The 24,725-nt window shown below is 38.8% G+C and overlaps 1 protein-coding gene across 6 annotated transcripts in view; it reads left to right on the forward strand.

Annotated features, from left to right (window-relative positions):
• The window catches only part of SRGAP2 (SLIT-ROBO Rho GTPase activating protein 2), a 236,183-nt gene that overhangs the window by 74,639 nt on the left and 136,819 nt on the right, over nt 1-24,725 (forward strand). For 5 of the 6 annotated variants that reach the window (XM_067468057.1, XM_067468059.1, XM_067468060.1 and 2 more), the window contains exon 3: nt 12,205-12,397. In XM_067468057.1, coding sequence (XP_067324158.1) covers nt 12,205-12,397 — 193 coding nt within the window. Of the gene's footprint in view, nt 1-4,889; nt 5,112-12,204; nt 12,398-24,725 lie in introns of those variants that run through there. The other variant, XM_067468061.1, reaches the window with a different exon arrangement.

Consider the following 24,725-nt stretch of genomic DNA (forward strand, 5'->3'; position numbering starts at 1 on the left):
GGTTTCTTCTAAGCATGCTGATAACCACCTGCTTCAGCGAATGTGATCTTTTTTGGCAACCTGCCATAAATGGTAGCAGCAGTATAAGCAGCAACACCATTTATTGCTATTTGCTATTAACTCAGCTTTGACTTGTGGTGACACTATGCGTGAAGAGACCTCCAAGACTCTTGTCTCTTTTGGAAAATGTGAATCTCTACTCAGGAAAATTACTGGTCACTAGAAAGACATGACCTTGTTAGAAGTCACAATCTTTTGAAAAATGATGTTCACCAGTATTCATGCAAGGCAACTAGGTCTCTCAGCTGTTAAACTGATGTACCTACCTATGTCTTTGAACTGTTAGGGACAAAGACATGCCAATGCACAAAAACATATATTCAGCTGAGTCTCAGAAGTGTTTCTTTAGCTGCCCCAAACATCTACTCTCCCTTTAAATATATTTGCCTTTAAACAATGCTCTCAAGCGACAAAATAAAAGTATCAGAGTTGGTTTACTCACAAAACTTCATGTATACAGCATACAGGCACTTTACTTATGAATCCAGTTACAATAGGATTTAAAGTAGTTTCTCTGTGTAGGTAACACAGGACATCTTCCATAGAAATAATAGTCCATAGCCCAATGGAGTGTTTAGGCATACATCTTCCTGAAGTCTACTCACTGCTTCTGATGCAAGCATACATTTCTCTACATGGCTTTGCAAAGCAAACTTTTTCTAAAATTGAGTCTAAGTCCTGAACATGTCCAGACCTGATCACATGGTCTGCACCCCCTCCCACAACAAAGAGGTTAGGTAAAATTGCAAACCAATACACACATACAATACAGTAAGCAATTATATACATAACAAATACCTAGTGGAGGCTTGAGAAGGTTGCGATTTCCAACGGTCTCATCAACAGTGTTGCCCAGATTCTGCAAATTCAGAGTTCTGACTTCTGTGATTGTATGTATCTACCTTTAATGCAGTCCACTTATTTTCCAGCTGCTTCCCATTTTACCTAGCTTTATGCCATTATGTTGTCTCATGATAAGGCAAAAGTATGATAGCTTCAGTTTGATCATTCTATTTTTTAGGAATCACTCCGGGTTCGTTTGTTTTAGGACCAATTTGGTTTTTGGCAGCCCATGATACACTTCATTTCAAACGAGCTTTCACAACCATTCATTGAAACTGAAAATACTACTGCATGGATGGTCTTTACACTTGAAGATCACATATATTTATTTTATAGCTGCCCTTCCAACTTCTGTTCTACTTCTGATTTCTCGACTATGGTCTCCATTTTGATTTATGGCAGGGTCAAGATATAGGAAGTTTTTGACCATCTGCTTTGAAACTGTACTGTATTGTTATAGTCATTATTTTTATTTTCTTAATATTTAGATGTAACTGTGCTTTAGCACTTTCTTCTTTGACTTTCCATGACACAGGAGTTAAATGACCATAAGAGCCGCAAACTAGGGGCTGGTAGAAAAGGCAGCACTGGTGGCTCCAGAGTTGTTTGAGACTTTGTCAGGAAGGGTTTTCTAAAATAGAGAAGACTTTCTCTTCTGTGTTTCTGGTGCCTCAGTGTACCACTACACGCATATGCAAGAAAGACAGACAGACAGACTGACCCTTATCCTAGTGTGAACAAGGAGATCCCATCAGTACTCATCAACTTGAATTCACTATTAGAAGTAGCAATGTCCTCACCATCTTTGAGTTTTTGTTATAATTTGAATAGTTTTGAATAATTTGAGATGGTCTGAACTGTCACACCTTTGATTTGCAAGCGTTTATTGTTTAGATTTGTTCAAAAATTGTAGTTGAGATTCATTTTTAAATTAAAGCATAACAGCCTTAATTTAAGAGACCAATCAATGGAAATGCTGGGTTATTGTATGTTCTACATGAATAACAGTCAAGACACAAGTTAATTATAGTTTTACAAGACAGGAATTTCTATGTTACAGCGTCATTGCAGATGAGGTCTAGGATCTAAAATTACTGCTTCAGCAGACTGTACAAAGCTCATTCTGTGTTTATTGTGGAGTACTTTGTTTTTGACCTGCTGCTGAGTCATTTGAAAGAGAAAGGATACTAGCTGAACCGCACTACTAATTAAAGTTGAGGTTTCTGTTTTATTTGCTTTTTACAGTTAAGTTTCCATTAATTCACTTGAGGCCTGTAAAATTTGATAACTGTTTGACTACTGTAGATATTTCTTATGATTCTCTTCTGCAATTTAGCCACAGGGTGGACGGATGTTGAGCTTATATGATTACTCTGTTTTTTCTCTACATTCCCAAAGACCACCAAACATATTCAGGACAATGTAGTGGCTCAAGAAAGGAGACAGAGAATTTCTGCTGTATGTACAGTACAGTCTTGCTTATTTAATATAAATGGGCCGGCAGAACGTTGGATAACAAGGAGGGATTAAGGAAAAGCCTATTAAAAATCAAATTAATTATGATTTTACACATTAAGCACCAAAACATCATGTTTTACAACAAATCGGCAGAAAAAGCAGTTCAGTACACAGTAACATTATGTAATAATTACTGTATTTACGAATTTAGCACCAAAACATCACAATGTATTGAAATAGCTGTGGATCCGAGTGGGAGGTAGACTGCATTGGATAACTCAGAACATTGGATGAGCAAAGGTTGGATAAGCGTCACTCTGCTCTATAATCAACCCAGTAGTTTGTTTACAGCGTGAGAAATGAAGCTTGCACACAAATCTGCAGTGACCCTTTTCAGTTTGCATCATGGCAATAGCTGAATTTTGGGTTTACCTTCTGCACATCCCCTACTAATTCTGTCTCTTTTGGCAGTTTTGATGTTGAGTTAGTTATTGAATGCCATTTCTTGAGCTAAATATTGGGAAGCCTTTGAAAAAGAGCCTGCTCTCTTTCAAAGGCTTGAGGTATGGCTTAGTGATAGCAAAGAAGAATTTTCCAGTACTTAATTTTTCTTAATGATAAAAAGTTGTTGAAAAAAAAACTTGGGTAACCATGAATGGATGCCAATACAATACAAACTAGGCCATTTTAAAATGATTATCCCTAGGAAATGTGTGTGTGTACTTCAAAGCAGTTTTCATCAGCTATTTCAGAAGCCAAGACATTTAAAGACCTTAAGGGCTTATATATTTAGAAAATGTGGGTTAAATGAGCGTGCTAAATTAGATTATAGAACATTTGTTCCTGGAAAACTTTTCAATTTAGATTTTTATGAAAAATACACAGTGTTTGGTAAGTGTCATGCAAGCTGTTGGTTAAAAAAAGAAAGAAAATACTATGGGATGGATTTTTAAAATGCCAGCCGGACAATTGAGAGCGTATCCACAAAATTCACTTTTGCCACCCCTTGTCAGAGTCACAGTGCCAGTGAATTTGATTCATGAAACTGGAAGAAATATTTCTGTTTCTTTTTTTGTATTGTGAAGAAGGCCTAGGAACTGAGTGTTTTATGCTTTTCCTTAATATTTTATGCTAAAATGCTTAGCATTTGGGATTATAATTTTTTAAGAAAGCATCTTGTAAGTCCTGTGCTGTGATAAGGATAGATGGGTGCCAAGGAAATCTTGGATTTCCTCCCAGGACTCTTTGTTTAAAAAATTTCCGCTAGGACACAATAGGCTAGGACTCCCTTCTGGTTGCTCATAATAGAATGCAATATGCATTTGTCACTTGCCAAACCCCTTTAGCTTAGAAAGAGTATTTAAAATAGTTTTTAATCTGCATAATAAAAGACGATTATACTGTAATAGCTGACTCTGCATATGTTTTCTCACACAAGTTATACTGTACTGGCATCACCAGAAAGAAGTACATACAGGCTATGTGCTGATGATATCACCAGGTTTTGTTGCTTTTATTTGGTTAGGAACATGATGCATGCATGAAGACCACACTCTTATATTCTGAAAGATAACTTCCATCCCACTCAACATCTTTGCTCTAATTGTAATTTGACCAGGGGGGCCTCCCACACAGCCCTATATCGCAGAATGTCAAGGCAGAGAATCCCATATTATCAGAGTGTGGAGTCAGATAATTCAGTTCAAAGCAGATATTGTGGGATTTTCTGCCTTGATATTCTGGGATGTAGAGCAGTGTGGAAGGACCCAGGGAAAGAACTGAGGTCCCTTTTACACAGCTGAACTGGATTATATGGCAGTGTGGACTCTGAACTGGATTTGAACTGGATTATATGGCAGTGTAGACTCAGATAATCCAGTTCAAAGCAGATAATATGGATTATCTGCGTTGATAATTTGGATTATAGGCAGTGTAGAAGGGCCCTTCCACACTATCTGCTTTGAACTGGGTTATCTGAGTCCACGCTGCCATATAATCAAGTTCAGTGTGGAAGGGGCCTGAATTAAAACTTTGCATACCTGTGTCAACTGAAAGGGAAGGATTTATTGTTTTCCCTCCTCCTGTAGCAATGAATCTGGGACCCTGGGTGTATCTTGGAGTTGTGGAGTGCTGTAACAAACTATGAAATGCTTAAGAAAAAGATTGGAGCCAGGTGAGGAGTTTGAGGGGCTCGTGGGCCTAATGTGGTTGGAGGTGCTTGAACTCCCTGTCCGTTTTGGGGAAAAAACAATACAAGCACATTTGTTTGCTCTAATTCTTTCAGAAGTCTATGCTCTGTTTCTGCTTTCACAGCACCTAAAATTCACCCTGATATTTTGGGATATAGAGCATTTGCCATCATTGAACTCCGATGTAGAACATTATGGATGTTCCTTTCTTTACAATCAATTTCCCCCAACCAGCTGATCTGCTGGGGAATTTTGCACTGCTGCTAAGCACCCTGAGGCAAATTCTCAACTTCCTATTCTACAGAAACGAAAGTTCAGATGATCTAAGCTAGTGAATACAGCAGTGGGGAAGCAGATGCCCTAAATCCATGTAAAGTGGAAACCCTACATGTAACAGTACAACATCCTGCCTCTTTATGAGAATGATTAAACCAGATGCCGAATTGTATGAACACTGTTAAGGAGATTAAAGCAGAGATAAGAGGTATGAAAAAGAAGAGATGAAAAGCAAAATCATGAGGACCCCTGCAATTGTGTTCCTGTACAACAGACAGTGCAAAGGTATTTCATTTCTTTTTGGATTCCTGAGTTTATTCTCACAGCAGCAGCAGCCTTTTAAAAAAGGGTCAGGAATAAGTACACTGGTTGGTGGCAAAGAACTATTTTATTTAAAGAGATAAAAGAAGAAGTTCAAGATATTTCAGTATTTGGTTGTATGAGTAGTTTACAGGATGAAGCATTATATGGGTCTTATCTATATGGCAGCTGAATTTTTTCTGTAGTTGTTTCAAGTTAAGATATCTGGAATTAGGCTATTGATTTGCTGAAACTTAATCTTTCAAAGATTTTAGGCATAAAGATGCTGCAACAGACTTATTTGCCTTGGAAATAAATATGTTTGTCAAAGACTCAGCCAGATCATTGGGGTTTTGAGTCCACCAGACACTGGCAGTCTAGTGTAAATGTTCCTTGTGTACCAGCATTTTATGAGCTGCCTTGGGTGCAAATTAAGTTGTGTTAAAATATGTAAATTGCTTGAGCTGTAGAGCTTCCAAGAAGATATTGTATGCTTAATTAAAAACTGTGATTAAAAAGGAATGTGGAGATCTACCACAGAAAAGGTGTGTGCTGGTGAGAAATGGTATCGCTCATGTCAGAACATCATTACTACATGCCGCCTCACCATTTTCCAAACTGGGTTAGTCAGTGCAGGGTGTTACTCACCTAAGGGTATTTTTAAAGCACCACAGTCCTGAGATCTTGAGTCTTTGCCCTGTGTTATTTATTGGAAAGCTTCAACCTCCTCTTTCATCTGGAGCCTGGTGAGAACTTGTCAGAGGTATGCTTTGTTAGAATCTGTGCCAGCCCACTGTGGGTTCCCAAACTGCTTCTGTCTTTCACAGGATTGTAGTTGTCCTTTGAGGAATAATTTTACCAATGGTACAGGCTGTATTGATAGGTTTCTACACAGGGATGCTGGTTCATACATTTAAAGCCTATGCCAGATATTCCCCCTGGAACATAAGCAATCTCATACATGCCTTCAGGTGTCTGCATGGGTTTTTTTTTATATGCAGGAATAGACAAAAACCTTGCCTCTACATGTAGGCTGCAAATTAAAAAAACATTCAAAGGGAGTGCAAGCTTTATTCTCTCTTATCTACATCAATATTGCTATCAACTGTAGTCAAGCCAACCTTTCTCTGAATTGTATCACAAAGGAAAATGTAATGCATGTCTGGGGTTTAGAATTAATGTTCGCTTCTTTTGTACTACATGCCATGTCGACTTACTAAATTATAATTAGCTGCACGAATAAATGAAAGATTTGGCATTGTGCCTGCTCCAACTTTTCTGGATACAGTTTTAGTAACTTCCTGCTGCTTCTTAATCTCCCCTGGAATAGTCTGTGTCTCGCTTAGATTTTCAAAGTACAGTCGTAGCAGAACACATTCAGGACTAATGATGGAGTGGAGCCCCCGGTGGCGCAATAGGTTAAACCCTTGTGCTGCAGGACTGAAGACTGACAGGTCATAGGCTCGAATCCAGGGACATCGTGAATGAGCTTCCTCTTGCAGCTCCAGCTCCCCATGCAGGGACATGAGAGAAGCCTCCCACAAGGATGGTAAAAACATCAGAACACCTGGGCGTCCCCTGGGCAACATCCTTGCAGATGACCAATTCTCTCACACAGTTTCTCAAGTCACTCCTGACACGGGAAAAAATGATGGAGTAAAATGGACCAGTGCTTCATGGCTTCACTTATGGCAGAGTAAGGTTAATGCTGTGTTGGAATATTGATGAGGACTTGTTTGGGATTGACAAGAAGTCCTAAGGCAGTAAAAATCTGAAGGAAGAAGTATATTCCTTCTTTTTAATTTAACAGCATGGTGAAGATGTCATGATTTGGAATGATTCATGGAGATATTCACAGAGATTTTTACTATTACACACTGAATTCACTGAGAATGTGAAATAAAAATATAACAGTGTACTTTTCGCATTGTTGAAGCACAATATTACAAAACCCATTTAAAGTTTCTCACCAAGAAAACTCAGTGAAAGGGTTGACCATCTTGCAGCCTCTCTCGACTACTGGAATCTAATGCTGTTAAAAGTATATACATTTTAGAACAAAATTGCACCCTGCCTGCCTTAATTGCAAACTGTTGTGTTATATACATTTTAGGGACACATTGTACCGATATAAAGAGGGGAGGAGGGACAAAGGAAGGCACAGAGACACACACAGACGGAGCACATTGATGTTTCCCCCAGTAAGTTTTCTGCTTGGGGAAATTTTCCACCCCTCATCTCTGGATACAAGTAACCTGTTGTATGTTCTCACAGAAGGCTGAAAAACCTTCCTGCTTGTATCAGCACTGGTACAACAAGAAGACATTGTATATCCTTAGAAAAATCTCTGAACTTCAGGAAGTTCCAGCATTCTTGACTTTATTTTCTTTTCAGACAGGAAAAAAACATTGCAAAAATGATCTGTGAGCAAAACTGCACTTCTGTAGCTCAGCCTTCCAGACATGGTACTAAGGTCTTCAATGAACTATTGTTCCCCTTTGCCAGCAATCTGGTCAGCTGTCATTTTCCCTTTCATTGAAAGCACAGTGTTGATTTATCGTAATCACTAGGACTGATGTAGCAATTACCCGCAAAAGTAAAATGGGTCATCAGTTCAATTTAGCATTTTCTACCAACATATATAGCATATGAGGTGATGTGACATAAAAGGTTGTTTGAACAATCAGTATTTACCATGCTTTTTCATACCTGAGCTTGGAAAATGTTCCTTTTTTGGACTATAACTCTCAGAATCCCCAACCATCATGGCTAGGGCATTTTGAGATTTGTAACCTGGGTCTGGAGTTCTTTTGGAGCATTCCTTTGTCATAAAAACACTGTTGGATATTGTTACGGTAGTATTAGTAAGGTCTGTGAGCATTCAAAATATGAAAGAAGTAAGGCATTGGAGAAATGGGGTGCCTAGAATAAGTAAATTTGTGGTGACATATTATTGTTGCACACCCTGAAAGTGCAAATTGTGTGCAGTTCACTTATTAGGAATTGTGTATCAAAAGATGCAGCCTAAAGAAGGTGAAACAGTTTTGAAAAACTCATTTTCTGGTGCTTCTTATTGTATAGTAAAACTTTCAGCAGTTGTTCCATATATTATACAGGTTAAAAAAAAAGAGGGAGTATTTCATTTCAGCCCTCATACCGTAATGAACCCTGATAGTTGGTTGTATTCCCAAAACAATTAAAGTAGACATACTCAATGCGATAAGAGTTTTGTCAAGCAGTGCTTGTTCTCTAAAAAAGGACTCAGTCCAGGAGATGGTATTAAGATCATAGTGAATTCTTCTGACAGGCAGAAACTCAATTGACTAGTGTAGTTTATTATTATTCAACACAGTAGGTATGATGACAGTAGGTTTCGCAAGATTACTTCTACTCATAATTTTCAGAGGGAATCTGAAAAAAGCCAAACTTAGGCAAAAAATGCCCCCCTCCTTGAATCATTTTAAGTCCATGCAAAACCTCTTTTAGCTCTATCACACATTCAAAATTATATGTAGTATGTTATTTCTGTTTTGAAGAGCTCCCAGTGGTGCAGTGAGTTAAACCCTTGTGTCTGGTTGAACTGCTGACCGAAAGGTTGGCGGTTTGAACCCAGGGCGTGGGGTGAGCTCCTGTCTGTCAGCTCCAGGTTCCCATGCGGGGATATGAGAGAAGCCCCCCACAGGATGGTAAAACATCTGGGCATCCCCTGGGCATTGTCTTTGCAGACTGCCAATTCTCTCACACCAGAAGCGACTTGCAGTTTATCCACACACACACACACACACACACACACAAAAGTGGCCCAAATGCATTTGCAGGCAACCCCCCCCCCCCCAATGTTCTCCCCTTTAACTGATTCCACTTTCTGACAGTTATCCTGTCCGTAACTTGTCAGATAAGTGGGGGCTAGCAAGAGAAGCAATTGTTGGATCATAAAATTTTCTCTGGAATTAATTAAGCAGTATAGAAAAACAATACTGCATCGGGAATGCGGTGCAGCTCTGAGTGTCAGCTGCATTAAGATCACTTCTGACCACAAGGTCATGAGTTCGAAGCCAGCCTGGGTTGGAGTGAGCTTCTGACCAATTGTGTAGCTTGTTGTCGACCTTTGCAACCCGAAAGACAGTTGCATTTATCAAGTAGGAAAATTACGTATCACCCATGTATGGGGAGGCTAATTTAACAAAATTTACAAGGCCATAAAAAAGACTCCAGCAAAGCACTCCAGCAAAAGCATGTGGGGAATACAGAAGTACTTCATCAGCCTCGCAGATGGACGATGAAAGCGACAGCTCTCCTGGCGGTCAGAAAAAGTTAAATAGCCTCTGACTGTTTGTCTATATCTGTTGTGTGTCATTGGCATTGAATGTTTGCCATATATGTGTACATTGTAATCCACCCTGAGTCCCCTGCGGGGTGAGAAGTGCGGAATATAAATACTGTAAATAAAAAAATAAATAAAACTGGATTGTTTAAACCAATAGACTTGAATGAGTAGAGAAGTGAATCAAACGTGTATCATGCCTCAACTTAAGAGTGAATTTCACTAGTGGCATGATATCACTGTATAGTTTTAAAAGAGAAACTAAGGTAACATGGAGTGAAAGAGAAGTCTAGTGGGAAAGGTAAAGGATGTGGATGAAATGTAAGGTAAGACTTTATACTTCCCATGGAGAAATTTTAGGTTGCATGTAGTCTTTGGGTCTACAGGTGAGGAAGAGTAGTAATTTATGCGAAGAAAGACATGAAAATTTCATGCAGTTGTTTACGGATGCCTGTCTTCTGAACAGTTGTCTATAATGGAACTATGAAAATGAATTTACAACATGGAACAGAACACATTTATTCTAATGGATCTTAAAAGGTGGTGATTCATGGAATATCTTTTATTTGAAAAAGTCTTTTTTCACTTCTGACTGTAAACCCAGCTCAACCCGATCCTGGGCACATTATCCCTTCTTGAAAGTTAAAATAAGGTCAATCTAGCTGCATATGCATTCTTTGAATCAGTGGTTCTCTATTTAAAGACAGATATTTGTTTTGTCTCTCAGTATGTTTTCACTGTTTGTATGTTTTCTAGTGATATAAAGAATTGCATTTTAAAACATCCCTGGTAGGAACAAAGTCTACCCATTTTTCATCCTTGAGTGAAAACAAAAACATTTTCCCTTCCATTTTGTTTTTGTTGGGTTTTGTGCAGTCACCCAGCACTTTTGAAAAACAAAATTTTCTGCTTAAGAATGTATTGTACACAAAATAGAATGTTTCCTATGCAAAATGTCTTTTGCACACAATTATTTCCTTGCATAAAAATGTCCTAGAATGTTCCAAAACATTAAAATGTGCACAAACTGTGATAATTGTACTAAGTAACGAGAAAAAAGTTTGTTATTCTCACAGGCAAGAATAAAATAAAAGAATATTTACACCCTTGGTGTTTTTATATGGGCCATTTTAGAAATAAAGTACTTGAACAATGCTTCTTACCCTGAAAGATGCAGTTCCCTTTGAGCTTTGTGCAAATGATCTATAGTTATACACAAAGAGAGGAGTACACTGAAGCCCAAGTGTTGCATTTGTTAATATATGTTGCTTAGTATAAGTTCAGTCCTGACACAAGGTTTTTAAATAAACAAGCTGGTAGAAGCTTAGCAAAAAAAATTAACAATTACAGCTTACCTTAATTAGCATTTTGAGTATTGGAGGATTCATGAAGGAAAATATATAGTTTCATGATATTAATAGGCCTTAAGTTGGTGTTTTGGGGGATCCTGCGTGGATGTAGTTCCAAAGTAGCCACAGGTAAAATACGATAACAATTAGAATGCCATTAATTAAGGTGTTATGGTTGCCAGTTTTGATGCCATTTCATTAATAGCATTAACTTTAGTTTTTCCAGAGGCCAGAAATATATAACCAAGTATCCCTATATTGTAAGCACTGGGAAGTCTACCAAAAACATTTGTCAGTCCATGTGTCTTAAAATTCTGTATTACTAGGACCACCACACTGTGTAGACAAAGGAAATCAATTGCAATTTTTGCTTAAAGGCAGCCTTTTCATGAAAAATGAAACTGTCTTTCCTATGACCTTTCCCTATTGGGATTGAAGATCTGTTGGACCTTCCGCAGACAAAGTATTCTCAATTTGATGTGCTTCATTTAATTGTAGTGGCGCAGCTGGAGAACCAGTGTCTAATTGAATAGTCCCAAATTGGTGTCTTTTGGGAATTCCTGGCATGATCACTGCTTTGGTTTTGCTCTAGGAATAGCCTGCTAAGGAATTTGATGCGAAGTCCCTCGAGGGAACTTGAGCTAACAGCCTGGAATTGCAGTTTTAGCCAGCCCTGAGGCCTTATCTAGACAGATTCAGTACATTTCTGGACAGTGACCGTTTTGTCTGGGATGTCAAATGTGTCCTTGACGCTGCTGATTGATGGAATCTTCAACAGTGAAAGATTCTCCTGTAAATAAACTGTATTGGATTCCAGGTCGCTTTTGTTATCCTTTGTCCATTTGTGTCCAAAGTGCAATTTCCATTATTTTTCTTATCTATCTGCTCAGTTAATCACCTTTTATTTTATTTTATTGCTAAAATTGAGCTTGGTTAGAGGCCAGCAGGAATGTGAGCAGCACAGGAACAATTTTAACCTTGATCTGTCTATTCTTCTCTTCCTCCAAAAAGCCAGGAGTAGAATCCAAAGGCTCAGCCCATTTTCTCCTCATTATCCTCATGAGATAAGGTCATCTAATGCGTTTTGTGACTTAATGAGTTTCACACATAGGCCTAAAGAGTTTTAAATTCGTCATACTATCCACAGTGCTGCACCCATTTCTACAATGTCTCATTATCTTTCATGGTCGTTCCAGGTGATTTTTTCTCTCTCTCCAGGTATTGAAGCTGAATGCTGTTGAAACTCAGAAGCCTATTTAGTTTTAACAATGTACCAACATCATATTTTATTGGCTAATTCATAAACTTTCTGTTTTAACTGTGATTTCAAATACAGGGCAGAATAGAAATATTTTAATGAACAAAAAGTTGAAATATGACTTTTTCTTTTCACTTTGGTTTGCAGAGATTCGTGCCCAACTTATTGAACAACTGAAATGTCTTGACCAGCAATGTGAGCTTAGAGTCCAGCTGCTTCAAGACCTGCAGGATTTTTTCCGGAAAAAGGCAGAGATTGAGATGGATTACTCCCGGAACTTGGAGAAGCTGGCGGAACGATTTTTGGCGAAAACAAGGAGCACCAAAGACCAACAGTTCAAGTAAAGTACTCCTCCATGGGCTAGGGAGTGGGGGGGGGGGGGTGAGCGGTAAAAATGGGAAGGAACAGGTCTGTTGAAGTATGCAGCCAGCATTCTATGGATATTGTGACAAAGTACATGATATCATTTAACACTCCCTTTTGCTTGTGATGTGGCTATTACCATATATTCCAGGGTACTAGACGACTTTTTAGGCATGTAAAACCTTATAAAATTTTGGGGGTTGTCTAGTACGCCGGGTATCAAATTAAAATAATAATAAAATTACTCCTCCTCCTCCTCCTCTGCTGCCTTGGCTCATGGCGGCCTCCCGGGCAGGCTCCCTGTCCTTCCTCTCTTCCTGGCTGCCTTCCTTGCTCAGGCCCAGGCCTTTCCCTTGTTGGCGCCCGGGCCCCTGGGCTGCTTCCCGTGCTGCTCAGGCTACTCTCCTTCTTCCTGGCCAGGTCTTGCGAGAAGCACCTCTTCTCCCGCGAGAGGTTGTCTCGCTAGAGAAGAGGTTCATCTCACGAGGCCTGGCCAGGAAGGAGAGCGGCCTGAGCAGAAGGGCCTCCCGTGCTGCTCAGGCCGCTCTCCTTCTTCCTGGCCAGGCCACGCAAGAAGAACCTCTTCACCCACGAGACAACTTTGTCTTGCGGGAGAAGAGGCCCTTCTCGCGAGGCTTGGGGGGGCTGGGAGGCAGAGACACCATGACGGCAGAGTGGGGGCAGGAAGAAGGAGAGCGGCCTGAGCAGGGGACTCGTCTTAAACGGCGAGTATATCCCCAACTCTCTATTTTGTGTCTCAAAGTTGGGGAGTCGTCTTATAGCCCCAGTTGTGTAGTACCCCAGAATATACGGTATATAGTTTCTCCCTCCTTTCTCCAAGGTATCTGAGGGTATGTGTCAGATGCATTGAGTCAACATATGTGAGATCTCCAGTCACACATTACTTGTGTTCAGATCCTGGAAGCTTTTATGATGGAAAGGTGTGCCAGCGCTTGTGAAATCTGGTACTGTTGCGTTAAATGGTGCTGGTTCTTGCATTCCAGATGGTGCCTTAAAGGAAATTATTTGAGAGTGTGAGGATGTAATGTGGGATGATGATGGGAATTGCAGTTCTACAGCATTCTTTTTCCATCCTTGCTATAGGCACATACAAGGTGTGGTTAGAAAGCCTTCCCAATACAGTATGATTGGAGCATATTGCTGTTTGCGATGAGCTGTTTTACCTTTCTTTGATGCCTGAAATGCTAACATATGCTGTTATCATATCCCACCTATTAACCATCACTGGAAGCAAGTACACTTTTTGTATTATAAAATACCATCATGATGGTCAGAGGTCCTTGGGCGGCCTTGTTCTGCAGAAGGTAAAATAAAGATGACTTGTAGGTTGTGTTGACTGAGATAGATTCATTCATTCATCCTCCAAAATCTCACTCTCACTGTGTGTGTATGTGTTCATAGTGCTTTTATTGAATGGGGGGTCCTGTACTTTGACTAGTTTGGGCTTCCAAATTCAACAGGGATATACAGTGTCAGAGTAAAATTCTGAAGTCTGATATTTATTATTTGCAGCCAGTCTGTTTAAAAAAGAGAAAAAAATGATTCTGTAGTATTTATTTATTTATTTATTGTATCAGAAGCGAATTGAGGTTGGTCCTGAAAAGGTCAGCTGGTTTGTTTGTTTCCATGTTGCAAATTGCTTCTAGTCGCTTCTGGTGAGAGAATCAGCCATCTACAAAGACAGTTAGTCAGGGGACGCCAGATGTGTTGCAATCCTGTGGGAAGGCTTCTCTCATTCTGCAGTAATTTATGGCCATGATTCATTCTTGGGTTTCTCCCCAAATACATGGAGTAGCTGTCTTGTTTTCTTATTTTCTTTAATGGCCTGCTAATTATGTGAGCCAGATATATCAACTTTCTTTATTTCAGTTGGACCTCCTTTATATCAGAGACAGTGCAGAGAAAATAATCTCATCTCATAATAATAATAATAATAATAATAATAATATAAAACTTTATTTCTAGACTGACCTCTGTCTCTGGAGGGACTCGGGGTTGTTTACACATAAAAAGGCAAACATTCAATGTTTCAAAATAGGTGGAAACATATCAAATAAAAAAAATAAGAGTAACAACAGAAAATCTACAACAAAGAATTAAATCCCATATCTCTTGAGTCCTATATCTCCATGATTCAAATGAGTTATGTGCTTAATTTTTAAACTGGATTTTATTTGAAGTACAATTTAGTTTCCAGTGTTGTTCTTGGAAACCACTTAGGGCTAGATTTTTATATTTGCTTTTCACTTAGTGTACATAGAGGTGGTCAAAGTGTTTTTCCCCCAAAAGGCCAGGTACAAATAGTGTAAATAAATACATAAATAAATGACTGGATAGGCAAAGAACATCCCTCAGGATGTTGTTTGATAAAAACAGCACTCGTCACCATTGACTATACTGGCTGATGGGAGTTGTAGTTCAACATGATCTGGAGGGAAACACTATGCTTGCTCCAGTCTAAAAAATTTGGAAAGACAACAAAAATTGATAACACATAACCAGAGATAGGTAAATATATTTGGGCTACAGCTCCCAGAAACCCCCATCGAGTATTGCCTCTGACCATCCTGGCTTAAGAGTACTAGGAGTTGTAGTATGTGACCATAGCTTTTATATAGCCTGTCAGGGGTTTTTGGATGTGAGTTGTTATAGTCTAAAGTTCTTATCAGAAGTCTATAAGTTATATCTTCTTGTTAACAGCTTCCTGGCCTTTTTGTTTTCAGTAATAAGTTTGAAATGTGATAGTGAAAAATTGCTTGAAAGAACAGAAATTAAAAGACAACTAAGTATTAATTGGATATATGTATGCTAAAACTTACCTGCTTTGGAGGTAAGGTTGTTCACACTAAAGTCTATCTCATTCATCTGTGACAGAATAGCACACCAACTGCAGCTGTAGTTTGACATCTGCCAGCCTCATGAGAATGCTATCTGAAGTATGCAAATGACGTGAAAATTAGCCTTTCTGTCCCAGGCTGAACATCTAGAATGTCTTTCTGATGGACATCTCTTGAGATAAGGGTTGCTTGCCATCTGGGACAGGATACTAAGAAAGGAAGACAGTTTTGTTATAACAAATATCTCACCAATGTGTGAATCTTGTCTGGTTCTGTTGTCAGTATCATGGCAAAAATGTCAGCTTGATGCAAAATAATCCTTGGGATCAGAATAATTTCAGCTCCAGAATGGCCAGCCTCTTCTATAAAGAAGAAATCTGCCTGTGTGTGCCTCCATCCCAATTTCATTTTAATTTCTAACTATTGTGGGATTAAAAAGATTTTTGTTTATTGGGTACTGTACTCACTATGTTTGGGGATATTGTTTGGCTGAAGAGGAAGAGGCAACTTTCCTTTTTACTACTTGGCCTTTTTCTGAAAGCCATTAACTTTCTCCCCTTTGGCTTCCTTTGTATATTGCTTTGATGTGGTGCACCTTTTGTTCTCCCTGTAACTGATACTTAATGCAAACATCCTCATTAAAACATTCTTTGTCCTATATCATCACCAAAGCCTGACCCCTAACCATAACTAATAAAGTTAATAAAGACAGTTGTGGGTCTCCTTCCATTTCCTTACAGACTAATCATTGTTTCTTGGACATTTTCTTCACTTGCTCTTTTCTGGTGGGAGGCTTGATAAAAGTTGCAGTCTGCTCACAGTCTATGTGCACATCAAAGGGAAATAACATTTTTGGATATTTGCTTGCTTTTCCACGTTCCAAATGAACCACTTCTCCAGAGATAAATGCTAGGATAACCTTCTCTCTAATAATGGTGTCAAATCCCTTGTAGAAACATTGTCTGCCATCAAAGCATATCAGCTATAGGACATGTTTTCCTTCTCTTGGGTGTTCACTTGAAGTTGATATGCAAGTTAAAGTAGCTCAACTGGGTTTTAAGTGATGCTGCAGTTGTGTGTCACTGAGAAGTGTGGGGTGAATAATTGAAGCATTTTGTCTCTGCTTCTATCTGAGAATGCAGTTTTCTTTTTATTAAGCAGAATTTTTACATGAAAACATCCCAGTGAATAACAACAAAACGATTTCCCTGGAGACTGTGGCAGTAGGATCCGCTTCTCTGATTTAGAGGCCATAACTTTCCATGCAGTGGGAATGTCTGTAATTTTCTAGTACTTATTTTTACCCTTCCCTTTGTTCCATTTTTATTGAAATATTCACACTGAAGCTCCTGTTCCTTTAAACATTTCTACTGGTACTTGAAAGAAGTCGTTCTGTTAGACTTAGTGCTTACGTTTTGTGAGTGAGGTGAGTAATATTTGTGTTTCTGGGATCCAATTCTTCAACTTCCCAAGGATCCACTGCAGGCCTCTATAGCAAAGCAATTAGCAATACTTATTTTAATTAAAACAAAATAGTGAAAGTACCGTATAATATCTTTTTGTGGTTTTGGAGAACTGGGAACTGAACAGAAATTATCTGGGAGCACTTTAAAACCTGTTATGCAAATTATTTTCACTGTTGAGTTTTCTGCTGATGGTGCCATCTAACTATGCAATTTAATCCCTTATCATTGATGTTTATAAATGTTCAGGGAATGATAATCACCTATATAATAAGTTATCACGCTACAGGTCCCATGTTACCAAATTTAGGAGGACATTGTTTATTTATTTGTTGTGGAACTAAGATAAAACTGACTTAACACCTGTGAATTCAGCTGTCTCACCTTTCTGAGTCTAAGCACAAATCTCATAGTAACTAGGTTTCTGTGAGTTTTTTAGGCTGTATGGCCATGTTCTAGAAGCATTCTCTCCTGACGTTTTGCCCACATCTATGGCAAGCACAACTCCTTCTCTTTAAAACAACCAGCCCACCAGCCAGTTTCCCCAAAAAAGCTAGATACCAGGTTTAGTTATTGGGGTTGGCAAAGGACACATTATCTAGATAAACACAAACATCTAAAGTTTTGCTAGCTAATATAAAGCGAATAAAGATGCCAGTGGGTGGAGGCAACACCTTTAAATGCCTATATCACAAGATATACTCCTGAGCATAGACAGACTGCTTGAGGGGAAGCAGTGGGTAATAGTGCAATGTGCCTTTTCTGATTCTCCTGTGCAAATGCCTTCTGTTGTCCCATCTGCAATGCCTCAGTAAATAGCATTTCTTCAGGTTACCTTAGTTATATACATCAAACTGAAGTGGTGAGGTCAGAAAGAGGAATAGAAGAGAGGAGAATACACTTCAAGATTATGATGGCAGGAGCTGTGCATTGCCTTGGCAAATGCCTGCTTAAACTGCATATATAGATGGGATACCATTCCCATCACAACCACCACCACCACCACCTGGGGCTTATTTCTGGTGCAAAATGACATGCTGGAAGATGAAGGATTTCAGTGTTCATGTTTCCAAATACTTCCTCACTACAATATCCGCATCCTCACCATAACACAGGTTTGGGATCCTGTACTTGCCAAATTATAATTATCTGAGAACAAGTTAACCAGAAACTAGACCACAAAATACACTTTGGGAAACTTGTAAGTTTGGTTGCCTCTTTTTAATGTGTTATTTCTTGTTTTGTGCCTTGAAGTCATTTCCAACATGGCAATCCTAAAGTGAGTCTATCATGACTAGCAAGATTTGTTCTTGGGGGGTGGAGGTTGCTTCTTCTGAGGCGGAGAGAGTATGACTTGATCACACTCTTTTTGGTTCAGCAAAATATAGTTAGTCAGCATTCATAGGTGGCTGTTGGTGCTTTAAAATAGATGTATATTTAAAAGCAACCACTAAAACATAATATGTAGCAGCTGACTCAAAACTGTTTATCGCAGCAGCTGAAAACAACAAACAAAGGCTAGCACAAAAAAAGACCAATTGAAGAGGTTTCCTGGAAGGGCAACCCCTTGAAACTAAGTGATCACCCAAGGCAATACAGGCTGGCAGGAAAACTAACTTTGGTGAACCTTTATTGAAAAGGCTCAATTTTAAGGAACTGGTGTTTCTTTTTAAATAATCTTCATACAGTTTTAGTAAGAAATGCAGGCTTTTTTTGTTTTGTCTTATTACATTTATACAGGAGAACTTTAAAAGCTTGTATCCTCAAGCTCTGTCTGTACTGCCATATCATTATTGGTGATCACTCGTGTCCAAATACAATTGCCTTCCAAGTGTAGGGTCTTGGCAGTACCAAAACATTACAATAATAAACATAATATCAGATAATAACAGCATTGTACAAACCAAATGAAATTAAACATACAAGTAAAAACATAGAACAACTAATCACTAAACAAGTACATTTAAAAGCATGGTCAACAATAAAATCTAACATAATCAGCACAATTAAAAATTGGATAAGCAGTTGGCTGTTAGTTGTTCTTAACTGTACCATAATGGCCACTAAGTACAGATAGGACAGCCTGCAGGTTACTTTAGAGACCTATTCTTGACCTGCAGTGAGGACATTGATTTCCAGGTGGAAAGTGCTCCTGGTCAGGGTTGGCTTGACACACCTTTCTCTTGGCATGTTTCTCCCTTTCTCCCTCCATTCATGTCTCTTCGAATTCTACAGCAGTGTTGGTAGCAGCTAACCTCCAGTTAGAATACTGAAGGGCTAGCGTTTCCCAGTTTTCGTTGTCTATGCCATCGTTTTTAAGGTTGGCTTTAAGCCCATCTTTAAATCTCTTTTCCTGTCCACCAACATTTTGTTTTCCATTCTACTTTGGGATGGTGATTGGAGGTTTCGACAATGTGGCCAGTCCAGCAAAGTTGATGGCAAAGGATCATTGCTTCAGTGCTGATAGTCTTTGCTTCTTCCAGCATGTTGGCATTTCTCTGCCTGTCTTCCCTAGACATTTGCGGGATTTTTCTGAGGCAACACTGATGGAATCATTCCAGAAGTTGAGTGTGATGTCTGTAGACTGTCCGTGTTTTGCAGGTATATAACAGGTTTGGGAGGACAATAGCTTTATAAACAAGCATCTTGGTATCCCTACAAATGTCCATATCCTCAAACACTCTGCACTGCCATATAATGCAGCTTAAAACTGCATTATATGGTCACAGTGAGCTCATATAATGTAGTACAATGCAGTTTTAAATTGCATTCCATAGCAGTTTAGGTGGGGCCTCAGATAGCAAAGCCTCTGATAAAGAAGCTCAATTTTACTCTTTTTCTGCCCAACCAACTCTTCCTCTTTTCCTGCTTGTCCTCAGCCTTGCAGGATTAAACAAAAAACAATGCTGGCATTTGGAGGATGGTGAAGGACTGTAGAAAGACAAATGTTCAGTGGTTGGGCTGTAGAAGCATGTTGGTAGTAAACAGTGCTTGAGCAGATAATTGAGCTAACTCTCAGCTGATCCTACTCTGGTGGTTTCTTCCTGCCTACAACAGGAAATGAATTAGTCTGCCTCACCAGCCAACATGTTTGGCACCAAAATAGAAATAATTAAAAACAATTAAAAAGTAATGCCTAATGAATGAAACGTCATTCCTGGATACATGTTGGTCATCCCTCGATACATGACCTGGTTGTTTTATTTCATCATTCATACTGTTAATTTTGGATAAAAACTTAAGTGAAATATATTCAACTATTCTTCTCTTTATGGTATGGGAATCTATCCATATTCTTTCCTTGTTATTTCTACCTTGGGTTTTACATTTTCTGCTAAATAAGTAATGTCCAGAAAGTAATCTACTTCCTTAATTGGTGTATATCTGTATTGTGTAACTTTATCTGGAATTTCTAAGTATGCAAATTGTAAAGATATCCACAGAATTGTCTGGAGGCATATAAACAAGGTTAGTCACCAGTACTCAAACACAGATACAGTAGATCCATTGGGATAACATTTAAATGGTTTTTTTTTCTTAAAAAAGAAAAGAAATAAAAGTAAATATATGGGAGTTGGATGAAGCTTTTGGAGGTTGTTTGTAGTTTTTCAAGTGAAAGTGCCGTAAGATATGTAAAGTCTGCAATAAAATATGATTCAGATGTCCCATTTACTGGAGTAAACACTCAGTCTCACATGCCTCCCCTCTCTCTGTGCTAATTTTGAACCAATAAAATAAAGTTTTCATTCAAAGTTTTGCTGTATTAACTGCAAAACATTCCTTAGTTCACCTGTACTGCATTCATTCCAGATAGAACATAATAAAATAAAACAAATAAAAACCAGCCTAGTACATGTTTTGGAAGAGGACAGTGATTGTAATCTGTGTTTGAACTCTTTGCAAAGAGCTCAAGCACAGATTACGATCATTGTCATTTTCCAAAACATGTTGACAAAGGCTGTTGAGATAGGTGGTCATACAGAAAATGTAAACTTGTAGGATAAGTGGCCCATGCTTTCTCATTTTAACACGGATCTATTTTCAATTAAGTGTACATAAGTTTTGTTTTTAAGACCAATTAGAGATAACATCTAGTCTTTAAGAGAGAAAGTCTCCTCAATTAAAAAGATGAATTTACTTGGCTGCTTACCTCAGGTGAACTGAAATGACTTGCTTAAGATTGCATACGATTGGCTTGCATTGGGTTGAAGGTCTGAATGCTCAGATTGTCATCATCTGTTGTAACAGCTAAAGCTTTGCTCTCCTAGGATTTGCTAGCTTCTTGTGGTATTTATACAAGCATCATAATTATGTTTATAGCTTATCTTTTTCCCAGCCCTGGGATTTGGGTATCCTTGGGGTGATTGGCTGTCTGGTATATATGTAACATTTTAACCTCACCTTTCATCCAAAAGGTATCTTTCTGCAGCATATAAGATTCATTCAATGTTTTTTTTCTTTTTAAAGAAAGAATCCTCTTCTTTATAATATACTTACAAGGAACACAGGATGGGGAAGGGAGAGGTAAACAAGAAAAAATGATCAGGTGCCAGTTCTTAAAATTACAGAGTATTTCATATAATGACTGGCTAGTGTAGAAACAGTTCTCAAAAAGGAATACCTCAATGACTCTATTTTGTCAGGTGGGATGATTTTGAATCTCTGGTTCCTGTCCTTCCTTGTGTTATAGTCTGTTGGGATAAAGTAAAAGTTCAAGCGAGCTAATTTCGCAATCATGGGGCTTTTTTACATTATATAATAATAGCAGTATATTCTACCATCACATTAAATTCTAGGATTCAGAGTTCAGGGAGATGTATTTAGAAATCATCCAGAGAGCTCTAGTGCCTTACTAAACTGCACATTATAATGGAGTGGCTTCTACATACCATCTCTCCTGCTGTGGCAGTCTGGTGAAATGGCACAGGTGTATTTTTCGGTGTAGAATAGACATTAGAAATTTTCTGAATAGCAAATGTAGAAGTTTGCCATTCTCAAGTGGAAAGTTTCTTTCTCCTAGATGCCTTGAAGAGTTGGCGAAGCAGTAAATAGTCTTTGCGTAAGAGTATGCCACACAGAACAATGCCTTCTGTGGTTATTTAAGTAGTGTTTTCTTCTTTTCTCTAGTCTGTAATGACAGTTTTCTTCACTGCTTAAGTCAACAACATAAGCCTTTTGAGAGACCAACAGAATTCTGAAACTGAAAAAGTCAGCATAAGCTGTACCTCTTCTGGAAGTGTGGTGTCTAAGTAAACTAAACCATACAAGAATTGCCTAAAGTTGCTGCAGGAAGTCAAATTCTCTAGTCTCTTGACCTGCCTTCATAGCTGCTTCCAGCAAAATCACTGACTGCAATGCCAGAACAGATCAGCTGTGCACTTACAGTCATGACTTCTGAACAGGCCCTAAATATATAATGAAATCTAAAAACTTCAGAAAGCAATTGCCACTGTCTTTGTAGTCATTGTACAGAGAAACTGCAGTGTATTATATCACTTTAAAACATTGGCCTGGTCTCAGTAGAACTTACTCTTTATACCAGGAATACTTTATGATAGTGTATAACTATTATTATTTATACATTTACACAGATCGTCAGAAATGACATTGTGAAATGTCAGCAATTTTCATGTCAGATTTATCTTGTTTCATACATACTCCACATTCTTTCTGGAAAAAATATATATCATGTGACCACATGATATAGGTAGCATTTATTTATTGATTTATTTGTTTACTGTATTTGTATACCGACTTTCTCAGCCTGAAGGTGATTCAGATGGTCAGATCCATTTATTTTCAGCAGCTGAATGACTTTGTATACATTCAAGTCATTGTCAAATAGAGGATGGAAAACCTTTAGTTTCCTTGGTGTGTTGGACTACAACTCTCATGGTTCAAGTACTGTTCATCCTGGCAGCAGATTTTTGAAGCTGAGGTACAGGACGTTTGGGGGCCCAATCCTTTCCCTAGTATTATTTATTTATTTATTTGCTTCACTTTTATACCGCATGTTTCAGCCCTTGACAGGCGACTCAATGCGGTTTACAGTGCAATTAAAACACAGCAGTACAACAACCGGGACGCCAACGTCGCTCCACAACAATTAACATCAGACAGACAAATCAACAAGCAACATATATAGCGCCTCCGTTAAAGTCAGATCCATTCTCATAGTCATTGTGCCGTTCCTATGTTCAGTTACCGTCTTCCTTAGTTAGTTGCATTGCCTAGCCAAACGCTTGTTCGTAAAGCCAGGTCTTGACCATTCTCCGAAACGCTAGCAACGAAGGTGCCTGTCTGATGTCTGCTGGTAAGGCTTTCCATAGCCGAGGGGCCACCACTGAGAAGGCCCTGTCTCTTGTCCCCGCCAAGCGCACCTGTGACGCAGGCGGGATCGAGAGCAGGGCCTCCCCAGACGATCTTAATGTTCTAGTCGGTTCGTAGGCGGAAATGCGTTCGGAGAGGTAAGCGGGGCCAGAACCGTTTAGGGCTTTATAGGCCAAGGCCAGCACCTTGAATTGAGCCCGGTAGTGGATTGGCAGCCAGTGGAGCTGGCTCAGCAGAGGAGTGGTGTGCTCCCTGAGTGCCGCTCCTGTTAGCAACCTGGCTGCCGAGCGCTGGACCATCTGAAGCTTCCGGGCCGTCTTCAAGGGCAACCCCACGTAGAGTATGAATACACATACTATTTATATTGCAGAACAATGGATTATCTTCCCAATTCTGCTTACTTTGCCTGATCACAGCTTTCTCATATTTTTGGTGGGAATCTTTTAAGAGGCATTCTAACCTGTGTTCTTTGAACAGCAACTGGCAAACTCAGAATAGCCAGGACACTACAGCATGAAATTATGGTGACTATTTTGTTGTCTGCTTGCAAAACTAAGTGTGTAGAGAATGAGCCTGGCAGCCTTTAGGGTGACTGCTGATAAACAACAGATGTTCATAACACTGAAAGATGAGGAGAGTGTGGAGGAACCTCAAATATCTTCACTGCTTGAATTTCTTAAAGTATGCAGTCAGACCAAACATTCTATAATGAACCTTAAAATGTTTTGAAAAGTAAAATTTGAATATATTAGAACAATGGAAGAAGCTATAGGAAAAGATCCAAGTACACTTTGCAGTGCACTATGCAGTAGAAAGCAAAATAAAGTTGTAGAAGGATTGTATGTACTAAACTGTAGAAGGAATGTATGTACCAACCAGTTTAAGATTTTACACTCAATTTACACTCAATTTTATATTCAGTTCTCCTAATTACATATTTGTATGTTCATTTTACTATGATAAATAACAGAATTAAGTATTTCACTGTGTTTTAGGCAAAAGTACAAGGAATTCAAGGTTTATTTTCCAAGTGTGATTTTGATCATATAGTGTATCTACTAGCATGCTCAGGATTAAAATCTGCTGAAATTCCAAATTTCAGTGTCTGCTAGTATAGTTAGCAAGCATCTTGTAAGCAAGCAGTAATTATGTGTGCCTTCTATAGAGTTTGTACAGCTCTTTTTAAAGAAGAATTAATATTGTGCTATGTTGGAAACACCCATAACATATTGATTGGTTGATGCTCTGGCTTCCAAAGCATCATCTTATCACTGCTCACATATGGATTTCTTCAGGGACTTCATCTGTGTTCCCATGGCCTGTCTCAATCCTGACAATTGTTTCATTTTATTGGTACTTCTACCTATGTTGTAGATTCTTCTGGTGATTTGCTGATTGAGATCTGGGGTAGTGTTATATCCAATATGAACCCAACAACTGTTGAGCAAAACCAGAAATGGCAGTGCCTAAATAACATGGCAATGCCCTATATTTTGTGACCTTTTTTCTGTTCTAGATTTAGCACTGTGTTTGCTTGGGAAGCAGTCCTTGATCAGTTGTCATAATCAGTAGTTTTAACTACATAAAAAGATCCTACTCAAAAACCTTCATTAATACATTAAGATTTCTTTTAGAATAGTAGCATTTGTGTTTT

The sequence above is a fragment of the Anolis sagrei genome, chromosome 4, assembly GCF_037176765.1.
Source record: "Anolis sagrei isolate rAnoSag1 chromosome 4, rAnoSag1.mat, whole genome shotgun sequence".
NCBI lineage: Eukaryota > Metazoa > Chordata > Lepidosauria > Squamata > Dactyloidae > Anolis > Anolis sagrei.